We start from the raw sequence: 12,078 nt of genomic DNA on the forward strand, positions 1-12,078 counted from the left end.
TGGCTGAGGCTGTTTGGATGGTCCTCACCACCCGTGAGGTCCTAACGATGGTCCTCATCTGGTGGCACCGCAGCTGCCAGGAGGGTGAAGGACTTTGGGAGAAGCTTTGAGATCCTCCTAGGGTCGTTCCTGCAGGGATTGGAAGGCTCAGGGACGTGTTTGTGGATGGGCAGGAGGTTTTGGAGGGTTTGTAAATAACATGCATGAGATATTTGTGAAGACACTGGGCTGACGTGTGAAATGCAGCCGTTTATTAAGTCATGGGAAGAACTTGGCAACGGTGGGAGCCCGTATCTCCCTGTCACCCTTCACGGGGTGTTTGCCACCCCTGGCACTTGGCGGGGGATCCTATTTCTGTACACACAGGGAAAAAAAAAAAAACAGGCAGGACTTCGTCATGGGCAAGAAACCCACTTTTTTGATATTTTTCTTTTTTTTCCTGAACTCCAGAGGGAATTTCAGAGCTGCTGGGTCGATGGGGAATTGGGAGGGAGTAATTCCTGCAGGAGCTGGAGGCAGCTTCTTGCCTCAATCCAGATCAGGCCGAGGAAGGAGCATCCTTCCCTGCTTGAGCTGGGCTGAGCCGGCCTGAAAATTAAACCAGGTGACTCGTGGGGAGGGCTCGGATGGCACAAAGAGGGCTTGGGTGGCACAGGGAGACCTCAGTTGGCACGGGGAGAGCTCAGATGGCACAGGGAGAGCTTGGATGGCCCAGGACACAGGGAGACCTCGCAGGGAGAGCTTGGATGGCACAGAGAGAGCTTCCCTCAGATGGCACAGGGAGAGCTTGGATGGCCCAGGAAGACCTTGGGTGGCGCAGGGAGAGCTTGGATGGCACAGAGAGAGCTTCCATGGCACAAGGAGAGCTTGGATGGCCCAGGGAGAGCTTCCATGGCACAAGGAGAGCTTGGATGGCACAGAGAGAGCTTCCATGGCACAAGGAGACCTTGGATGGCCCAGGGAGAGCTCAGTTGGCACAAGGAGACCTTGGATGGCCCAGGGAGAGCTCAGTTGGCACAAGGAGAGCTGCTTGGATGGCACAGGAAGAGCTCAGGTGGCACAAGGAGAGCTTGGATGACACAAGGAGATCTCAGGTGACACAGGGAGACCTCAGTTGGCACAGGGATAGCTTGGATGGCACAAGGAGAGCTTGGGTGACACAGGGAGACCTCAGGTGGCACAAGGAGAGCTTGGATGGCCCAGGGAGAGCTCAGTTGGCACAAGGAGAGCTGCTTGGATGGCACAGGAAGAGCTCAGGTGGCACAAGGAGAGCTTGGATGGCACAAGGAGACCTTGGGTGACACAGGGAGACCTCATTTGGCACAAGGAGAGCATGGTTGGCACAGGGAGACCTCAGGTGGCACAAGGAGAGCTTGGATGGCACAAGGAGAGCTTGGGTGGCCCAGGGAGACCTCAGTTGGCTCTCTGGCAATGTCTTGAAGGAGCCACAGCTGGCTTGGTCCTTCCTACTGGTGCCAGTGGTTGAAGGACCACCACAGTGGGACAAGTTCAGCTGCCACGTGGGCTTTGCCACCGCCTTGGAAATCCCCACCCTGTGGCTGCTCGGGGAAGAAACTCAAGGGGGGGTTCAACTTTGCAGCCTTTAAAACCCCTCTGGAGCATCTCTTGGGGGTTGGGTTGAGCATCCTCATGAACATCCCTCATCAACCCATCACCTAACGCTGGTGGAGATGGGGCTGGGGGAAGGTGGGTTGGAGACACAGTGCATTTTATTAATGACAGCTGGTGGAGATGAGCTTTCCCCCCCCTCCTCTCCTTCTTCTCTCTCAAATCCAGCGTATAATCTATGCATTAAAAGTCCTTGTGAGACAGTAGTTGCTGTGCCTACACAGGAACAGCCTCTTCAGATCCAGTGCTCCAGCTATTTTGTTTTAAAAGTACAATGTCCTTCCATTACGGGCTGCCTTTTCCTTTTTGTTTTTTTTTTTTCAAACCAGATTTAACTTCAAAGTGAATGGAAAGTGTGTCGCTGATCGGCTTCTGCCGCCTTTCTGAGCTAAAGGGTTGGCTCTTCCCCCCGTGGTGGGGAGTTTGTAGGATGTAAATGGCTGCGGCGTTAATTCTCTGGTGTCTCCTGCCTCTTTTTAACGCCCGAGCGCCGTGGAAGGGCCGGGCACGGGGAGAGAGAGTGGAGAAAACGGGCTGGAAACGGGAAAAAACACCGTTTCAAAGCTACCGTTGGGTACTGGCTTGGTGTTTCATAGAAGCATAGAGTGGTCAGAGTTGGAAGGGACCTTAAAGATCATCTAATTCCAAACCCTTTCCATGGGCAGGGACACCTCCCACCAGCCCAGGTTGCTCCAAGCCCCCTCCAACCTGCCCTTGAACCCCTCCAGGGATGGGGCAGCCACAGCTTCTCGGGGCAACCTGGGCCACTGCATGATCATAGAATAGTTTGGGTTGGAAGGGACCTTAAAGACCACTGGGGGCCTGGAACTCGAAGACCTTTATGGTCCCTTCCAACCTGAACCGTTCTATGATCCCATTCCAAGCCCCCTGCCCTGGGCAGGGACACCTCCCACCAGACCAGGTTGCTCCAAGCCCCCTCCAACCTGCCCTTGAACCCCTCCAGGGATGGGGCAGCCACAGCTTCTCGGGGCAACCTGGGCCACTGCATGATCATAGAATAGTTTGGGTTGGAAGGGACCTTAAAGACCACTGGGGGGCTGGAACTCGAAGACCTTTATGGTCCCTTCCAACCTGAACCGTTCTATGATCCCATTCCAAGCCCCCTGCCCTGGGCAGGGACACCTCCCACCAGACCAGGTTGCTCCAAGCCCCCTCCAACCTGCCCTTGAACCCCTCCAGGGATGGGGCAGCCACAGCTTCTCTGGCCAACCTGTTCCAGGCTCTCACCACCCTCCCACCAAAGAATTTCTTTCTGTTATCTACTCCAAATCTTCCCTCTTCCAATTTAAAACCGTTCCCCCTTGTCCTTCTATGATTCTTTGATTCTATAGATGTGACCTTCATGGTGTGAAATAATCCCGGTGGCACCTTAGGGCGAGCGTCCTGGTCTCGTTCCTCCTCATCCCCGTACCTGAAAACACTGAGATTTTGAATCCCACCCCCCAGATCTGGCTGTAAAGTGAATAATTTTCCCCAGTTGAGACACCAGGGTCTGTTTCCAACCGGGACCGTGTGCCGGTACCAAACCCTCCCCATCAGGGGATGTCACCCCAATGGGATCCTTCCAAGGGCAGTCTGTGATTTTATACCGAGGAGACCACCCCCCGACCCTGGATTTGGGTACCCCCTTTTCTGTACCACCCATCCCTATTCCCCCGACCCCTCTCGGGGTGGATTTTTGGAGAGGGAGGGAGGGATGAGCAGGCAGTGGGCAATGATTCTTTGATTCTATAAATGTGACCTTCATGGTGTGAAATAATCCTGGTGGCACCTTAGGGCGAGCGTCCTGGTCTCGTTCCTCCTCATCCCCACACCTGAAAACACTGAGATTTTGAATCCCACCCCCCAGATCTGGCTGTAAAGTGAATAATTTTCCCCAGTTGAGACACCAGGGTCTGTTTTCCCAACCCTTAGAAGAGGAATTAATCCCGTGTCTCTCCAACCGGGACCGTGTGCTGGTACCAAACCCTCCCCATCAGGGGATGTCACCCTGATGGGATCCTTCCAAGGGCAGGCTGTGCTTTTATACCGAGGAGACCACCCCCCAACCCTGGATTTGGGTACCCCCTTTTCTGTACCACCCATCCCTATTCCCCCGCCCCCTCTCGGGGTGGATTTTTGGAGAGGGAGGGAGGGATGAGCAGGCAGTGGGAAGGCCAATCCCATCCTGGGCTGCATCAAAAGCTGCGTTGCCAGCAGGTCCAGAGAGGGGATTCTGCCACTTTGCTCTGGGGAGACCTCACCTGGAGTATTGTGTGCAGGTGTGGAGCCCTCAATATAAGGAGGACGCTGACTGCGGGGGGGTGGGACTAGATGGCCTTTGGAGGTCCCTTCCAGCCTGGACAACTCTATGATTCTATGATTTGAGCAGCCCAGGAGATGGTGAGTCCCTGCAGGGAGCTGGGTGCCACCGCGGTATTTCAATATAATAGGGAGGGGTGTGGGGAGGATGCCAAAAAAAGCCATGTGAGGGCAGCTGGGCGGCCGGGTGACGCCGGGTGGCAGGGTGACACCGGGTGGCAGGGTGACAGCGGGTGGCAGGGTGACACCGGGCACCAAGGGTGACACTGATGGCTTTTACAGGTTGCTCCCGATGCCACCTCTCGCAATAGTCATGGTTGGAAGGAAAATATCACGGGAGGAACCAGGCAGGGACCAGCCCTGGTTGTCCCCAGGCAGCAGAGAACGTGTCCCCAGTTCGTCGTCTCCTGGGGGGTGCTTAAAAACAAATAATTCGGATAGAAATGCTTAAAATTCTATGATTCTATGAAATTCGGTGTTTCCCCTTTGCAAACTGGGAAAGCTTTGCCTCCGCAACCCCCCGGTCCAGCACATTAACACCCTCTGGCACGTCAGAAAATGAGATTATTATTAATTTTTCATTTAAAAAAAATAATATTTTTAATTATAAAAATCCATACTATCATTTTATTTTTATTTATAAGCCCTGGCTGTGCCGGGAATGGGTTTGTTTGAACCCGGGTGCCTCCGTATTAACCCCAGTTCTGATTACACCTAAAGAAAATTAGTCATAAAGTGTGATTTGGGCTTTCTTTTTACTAATGTGCTCCCCCAGCACAGGTTAGGTTTTTTTTAGTTTTTTTTCTCTTTCATTTAAAGACAGTACTTCCCTCTCCGAAGCAAAAACCCTCACCAGGCTGTTTAGGCACATTTTTCATTACTTTTTTTCCAGGCTTCCCCCCCTCAAAATACCCCAGTTCTGATTACACCTAAAGAAAATTAGTCATAAAGTGGGATTTGTGCTTTTCTTTTTACTAACGTGCTCCCCCCAGCACAGGTTTGGTTTTTTTTTAGTTTTATTTTTCTTTAATTTAAAGAGAGCTCTTCCCTCTCCGAAGCAAAAACCCTCACCAGGCTGTTTAGGCCCATTTTTCATTACTTTTTTTCCTGCCTTCCCCCCCTCAAAATGACCCTATAATTTGTGGAGATTAATTAATATATACTGTGACCCATTTTATACGAACCCGTAGCTCGGTCCCCACTGGTATAATTTGATTTACTGAGATTTGGGAGAGGAGAGGGACGCGCCAGTTTCTGGCTTTCCCTTCTTCTGTCGCCTTCAAAAATAATTCTCTCTCTTTGCCCTCACCCTCAGATGTTCATGTTTCCTCAATTTGTAACACATTTTAATAACATGAACCTTCCCGTAGCCTGGCTAATTGTTGGCTGCTGTTAATCCTTCTGGGGAGGGGCGGGGGGGTTACAGAGCTGAGCTGTATGCAACAAGCCCCAAAATTGCCCCAAAAAAGCCCAGATTGCTGCAGTTTATATCTATTTTTTACCCTGTATTTATTTTTTTCCAGGATTTTCGATTCAACTCCTCGCCCTCTCATTCCTTTTCCAAACACGCTCTTGGGGAAATTTCACATTATCTAATTTTATATCGGGATGGGGAGGGGGGAGGAGGGAAAAAGTTGTTTATTTTTCCTTTTTTTTATCGCTTGGTGGAGAAAACAACTTTGTTTTCAGCGGCAGCTTCTGTCCCCCCCCCCCATCCCAGATAAAGTGCTCTCCGTGTTCCCGACTACAGCAGCTGGAAGAGAAGGGGGAAGGGGGGGGGGAAACTGTTAAAAATAAAGAACTAATGATAAAAACATAAGGGCTGGCAGGAGAACTCCAAAGCAGGTTGGGACCTGCAAAGTAACTTTGACCAGGCTTTGCATTATTGGCTGGGTTTTTATTATTATTATTATTATTATTATTATAATTATTTTGAAACACGCCCTTAGACACACGAATTGACCTTAAAAAATTGACCTTAAAAAAAAAAACAACCAAACCCCACACAACTCCAAGCTTCAAGTTCTCTCAAAACACCCTGGCAAGGCTTTGAAAATCTCAATATATCCCTTCAACCTGGTTTTTTTCCAATCTCCTGGAAAATGGCAATAAAAGCTTTTATGTCTGGAACGAGCTCGGTTGAAACCCCTGGGTGTTTTTTGGTCCGAATTTTGAGTTATTTGGGAACTTGTAGCTGGGAGCTTACCTTGGATGCTGCATCCCAACCCCCCAAAAAAACCACAATTTTTTCCCATTTTTTTTTTTCTTTTTTGGGGCAGGTTCAGCAGCGTTTTCCCCAGCCTGAACATGGCAGTGAAGAGGAGGGAGCAAACGCTGCAGGATTACAAACGCCTGCAGTCCAAGGTGGAGAAATATGAGGAGAAGGAGAGGACGGGCCCCGTCCTGGCCAAGCTGCACCAGGTACCCACCCCAAAAATCAGGAAAAAAGCAGGAAAAACCTTTTTCCCTTGAGATTTCACCCCCGCGCCGTACCCCCCCCGAAATAAAACATCACTGAAGGGATGTTTTCTCGGTGTAAAACCACCACGCAGGCCTCTTGGGAACAAAAATGTGAATTTTGAGTTGCAGCGAAAGGGGAAAAAATGGTGGTTTTCCATAAAATGGAATAAAACCAGGAGTCGGGGATGCTCGGAGGAGCAGCCGGTGCCCAAGTGGATGCTCAAGGGGTGGGTTTTCCTCCCCCCACACCCCGATCTCCACAGCTGGGTGGGAAAAAGGGGGAAAGATGAGAGGGATTGATGTTTGCCACCTGTTAGCGAAATTCGTCGTGGAAAAAATCGCAGAAATTGGTTAACGGGAAGCCTCGCCAGATTCTTTTTTCTCCCTCCCGAATTTGAGCGAAAATCCTGATTTATTTTTTACAATTAAATCTATGGCAGCCTTTCTCCTCCTCCCGAGGAGCCTCGAAGGAGCAGTTGACTTTCTCAGCGTCAAAAAAAGGTGGATTTTCGGCTGGTTTTCCTCGCAAAAAAATGAAGTTTTGTGTTAAAGAATAACCCGATCAGCCTTCACAAAAGGGACCTCCGATTTAAGAGTAAAGCAGCTTATTTCTCTTAGCCTGGGTGCCTGGAAAAATGTGAATTGCTTTTGTCCTGGTGATTAAGCAGGTTTTAGTTATTTCATATTTTTTTTTTTGTATTTCCCTCGTAATGAACTTGGGTGAGATTTAATTCCGCTCCCCTCCCAAAAAAAAAAAAAACCCCAAAAAATAGATCTCAACTAACCACTGCCTGAGCTTAAACACCTTAATTGATCCCAAACCTTGGGAGAGATGCTCAGATTTGTTGGGAAATGGCCTAATCTCATCCAGATATTTTTTTATTGAGCCTTTCCACCAGACTTTTATTGGGTCTTTCCACCAGAGCTGGTGGTGCCCAAGGTCTTCTCCTGTTGGATGCCCCACCTGAACTCCACCCCAGGGACTCCCCAAGCTCCTCTTTTCATGGCAAACGATGAATTTGCTGGCTTTCCCCTCAAATCTACTTAAACCTGGTGTGATGTGAGGCTTTGTCCATCCCATCCCATCCCTCCGGCGCGTTGTCCCGGGGAGCTGGGCTGGGCTGGGTGGTTTTTTCCCCCTGTCCCCCCTCCCCTCCCGTCGGAATGGCACCAGGATTAAGCAGCAGACTGGAACCAGTCTAATATTTCACAGCCCACCCCCTCCTGCCCTTTTCCACACCAGCTCAGAGACATTTCCCTTTCTCCCCACGCTTCTGTTTAAAGAAGCCAGTTGGACGCGCTGAGCTGAAGGTCATGGGCAAAAAATGAAGGTGGGGGGCAGGATCTTCTGGCCATGCTCTTGGGAATGGACGTGGATGGGGATGTTCTCCAGCCTGGCTGAGCTTTGGGGCTGGTTTTTGACCCTGTTCTTCTAAGGAGAGAAGACCTGCTGGCTCGTGATCTCTGCAGGAGCTTCTCTAGGTGTCCCATGGCTTTGCCCGTGGTCCAGGGTCAGAGCTTGGGTCCCACCAGGCTCCATTGGGTGGTCATTTGGTTCCAACAGGCTCCATTAGCTGGTCACTTGGGACCCACCAGGCTCTGTTAGGTGGTCACTTGGGTCCTACCAGGCCTACCAGGCTCCGTAGGATGGTCTTACAGGTCCCACCAGGCACCATTAACTGGTCATTTGGCCCCACCAGGCTTTTTAGTTGGTCACTTGGGACCCACCAGGCTCTGTTAGGTGATCACTTGGGTCCTACCAGGCCTACCAGGCTCCGTAGGATGGTCTTACACGTCCCACCAGGCACCATTAGCTGGTCACTTGGGACCCACCAGGCTCTGTTAGGTGATCACTTGGGTCCTACCAAGCTCCATAGGATGGTCTTATAGGTCCCACCAGGCACCATTAGCTGGTCATTTGGTCCCAACCAGGCTTCTTAGTTGGTCACGTGGGACCCACCAGGCTATTAGGTGGTCACTTGGGTCCTACTAAGCTCCACAGGATGGTCTTATAGGTCCCACCAGGCACCAATAGCTGGTCATTTGGTCCCACCAGGCTTCTTAGTTGGTCACTTGGGTCCCACCAGGCTCCACTAGCTGGTCATTTGGTCCTACCGGGCTCCATTAGCCGGTCACAGGTTGTCCTCGGGTCAAAGCAGAGCACTCTGCTGGCCTGGGGTGGCCTTTGTGCAGGTCAGAGGTTGGATGGTTGCATGGATCCCACCAGACTCCATTAGCTGGTCACTTGGGTCCCACCAGGCTCCACTGGATGGTCCGACAAGTCCCACCAGGCTCCATTAGCTGGTCACTTGGGTCCCACCAGGCCGCATTGGATGATTGCATGGGTCCCACCAAGCTCTGTTAGCAGGTCATTAGGTCCCACCAGGCTCCATTAGCTGGTCACTGGTTGTCCTCGGGTCAAAGCAGAGCACTCTGCTGGCCTGGGGTGACCTCTGTGCAGATGTGCCCAAGGGACAGATGTTTTCCCAGGTGTCTGACTCCTCATCCTCTCTCCTCTCCCAGGCCCGTGAAGAGCTGAGGCCGGTGAAGGAGGACTTTGAAGCCAAAAACAAGCAGCTCCTGGAGGAAATGCCCAAGTTTTACAGCAGCCGCATCGACTACTTCAAACCCAGCTTCGAGTCGCTGGTCCGGGCGCAGGTGAGATGCTGTTCCCTGTCATCCAGGTGGCCTTTTTGGGTGGCATCCTCATCTGAGGTCCCACCTTGCAGGGTGAGTTCCTCTTAGCACAAGGTACCTCCTGGAGCTCAACGCTCTGCCCAAACACTCAATCTCTGCCCAAATGTCGTTACCTCCGAGTGGTGAGAGGGCACAGGAGGTGGTGATGGGACACGGGGTTGGACCTTGTCCTGGCAGAAGAGCCAGGTTCTTGCGGTGATGATGGGTAGAAAGGAGTTTTCCCTGGTTTTTATGGATTTTCCTCGTATCGGGGCCGCTCCTGGTGGGTCCACATCATGTCCTGTCCCACGAGATCCCTGCTGGAGCCTTGAGTGGACATTTACCTCTGGCATTTGGTGGCTTTATTCACCTGGGTATGTTGTTTCGTGGCATTTGTCCTCCTGGAGCTGAGGGTTGGACCTTGTTGGAGATGATGAGATGCTCAGGGCTCTCCTTAAGGCTCGGTTCTGGCTCTGGGTACCCGGAGTCGGCAGCGATGGAGGAGGAGGAGGAGGATCTCCACCCCGAGGATTTGCAGGAGAAGGGGGGTGGCCTAAATAAACCACAGCCTGCTTGAATTTCCATCCTCCACCTTCCCTCTGTGCCGAGCTGCTGCTCCTCCTCCCGCCTTCCTTCTCCTCTCGCCCTTCCCTTTGGGCTGGAAAAGCAAATTATGGGGGATTTTAATCCGGTTTTGAACTTTTGGCATCATCGTGCCTCGGATCAGGGGGTGGTCCGGGGCAGGGAGGTGGGCAAAACCTCATGTTATGGTGGGTTTTTTTATCCTACAGTGGTTTGGGTTTTTTTTGGGGGGGGAAGGGAAGCTTCCTGGGGGTGACCCAGGTGCTGGAAGGGGGTGCAGAGAGCGGGGGTTTTCATCTCACCTCCGATTTGGGGTGGGGAGGTGGAGGATGGCAAGGGGAGGGTTGTGGGGGGGTTGGAAAAAGGCTCTCAGAGGAGCTGCCAGCGAGTTGTCTGCAGGCTGATTCACCTACCAGATGGTGCCCATGCACATCGGGTGGGTGCTGGGGATGCTGTTCTGGCTGTTCCCTTCACAATCAGGTGCACGGGGGGCTCCCTCTTCCAGCCACCCCCCTCCCCAACCACCAAAAAGACTCCCCAGAACCACCAAAAAAAAATCTCCACACCCCCCATCCCTGGCTTTTTTCCCCTTCTCCAGCCCTGAGTCGTTTGGGCTGAGATCTTGAAACCTCATCTGGGATCTCGAAACCCTGCTGGCTCCTCGGAGGGAGCGTCGTTGTCCCTCTGTCCTTGGCCACCGTGTCCCCAGGCTCGGCTCGTGATGGCTCCCCCATTGCCAGCTGGCTCCTGCCTGGGCTCATCAGGTTCCTCACCACGGGGAGGGGTGGAGAGATGTCTCTTCTCCTGAGGAACAGGTGATGGGACCAGAGGAAACGGCCTCAAGTTGCACCAGGGGAGGTTTAGGATGGAGAGGAGGAAAAATTTCTTCGCCAAAAAAAGGGTTGTCCAAGGTGGGAACAGGTTGCCCAGGGATGGGGTGGAGTCGCCATCCTTGGGACATAGATTGGTTTGGGTTTGATGGTTGGACTCGATAATCTTCAAGGTCTCTCCCAACCGTGAGTCCATCGTTCTGTGATGTGCTGGGGAGACGGGGAGATGGGAGTGGGGAACATCAGGGTGCTGTTTGTGGGGCTCCCCGTTCCTACCCTCTTCTTCCTTGGGCATCCTCTGTTTTGTTCCTTGGCGCCAGGGGAGGTTTAGGATGGAGAGGAGGAAAAATTTCTTCGCCAAAAAAAAGGATTGTCCAAGGTAGGAACAGGTTGCCCAGGGACGGGGTGGAGTTGCCATCCCTGGAGGGATTTAAAAGGCAAAGGGATATGGGTTGGTTTGGGTTTGATGGTTGGACTTGATGATCTTCAAGGTCTCTTCCAACCGTGAGTCCATCGTTCTATGACGTGCTGGGAGGACGGGGAGATGGGAGTGGGGAACAGGATTGTCCAAGGTAGGAACAGGTTGCCCAGGGACGGGGCGGAGTTGCCATCCCTGGAGGGATTTAAAAGGCAAAGGGATATGGGTTGGTTTGGGTTTGATGGTTGGACTTGATGATCTTCAAGGTCTCTTCCAACCGTGAGTCCATCGTTCTATGACGTGCTGGGAGGACGGGGAGATGGGAGTGGGGAACATCAGGGTGCTGTTTGTGGGGCTCCCCGTTCCTACCCTCTTCTTCCTTGGGAATCCTTGATTTTGCTCCTTGGCCACCATCCCCCCCTCTCCTCAGGTGAGACTTTTTCTTAGGAAAGGTGACCAAAACCCTTGTTTTTAACACCCAAGAGGCAGCGTCGTAACAAACTCGATGCCTTTCCCTCAGCTTAGACAAGAGCTGGTCCCAGAAATCCTTGATTTTGCTCCTTGGCCACCATCCCCCCCTCTCCTCAGGTGAGACTTTTTCTTAGGAAAGGTGACCAAAACCCTTGTTTTTAACACCCAAGAGGCAGCGTCGTAACAAACTCGATGCCTTTCCCTCAGCTTAGACAAGAGCTGGTCCCAGATGGATGCTCCAGCCCATCACATCCCCACCGACCTAGATGGGAGCTGCATCCCTCTTCCCAGCCCTGGCTGCATCCTTCCACCCCTGGGGAGGGATCCTCCAGTTCGGAATTCCCCCCTAATGACTCGTTTGTGCCCCCCCCCAGGTCCATCCAGGAGTTCTTCCAAGCGTTTCCCCCATCGCAGGTGGTTGAAATAATAAAAGAAAAGGGAAATGGCTCGCCCAAGGTGACTTCATGAGTCAGTGAGGAGCCAGAAATAGAATCATAGAATCATAGAGTTGTCCAGGCTGGAAGGGACCTCCAAAGGCCATCTAGTCCCACCCCCCCGCAGTCAGCAGGGACACCCCCAACTAGACCAGGTTGCCCAGGGCCTCGTCAAGCCTCTCCTTGAATATCTCCAGGGAAGGGGCCTCAACCACCTCCCTGGGCAACCTGTTCCAGTGCTCCACCACCCTCACAG

General features: G+C 52.3%; 1 protein-coding gene across 1 annotated transcript in view; it reads left to right on the forward strand.

The window, feature by feature from the left end:
• BIN3 (bridging integrator 3) overlaps window positions 1-12,078 on the forward strand; it is a 64,943-nt gene that overhangs the window by 45,010 nt on the left and 7,855 nt on the right. Inside the window, exons 7-8 of the mRNA XM_014951290.1 lie at window positions 6,231-6,372; window positions 8,935-9,069. Coding sequence (XP_014806776.1) covers window positions 6,231-6,372; window positions 8,935-9,069 — 277 coding nt within the window. The remainder of the gene's footprint in view (window positions 1-6,230; window positions 6,373-8,934; window positions 9,070-12,078) is intronic.

Source organism: Calidris pugnax, unplaced genomic scaffold (genome assembly GCF_001431845.1).
Source record: "Calidris pugnax isolate Ruff unplaced genomic scaffold, ASM143184v1 scaffold6, whole genome shotgun sequence".
Classification (NCBI taxonomy): domain Eukaryota; kingdom Metazoa; phylum Chordata; class Aves; order Charadriiformes; family Scolopacidae; genus Calidris; species Calidris pugnax.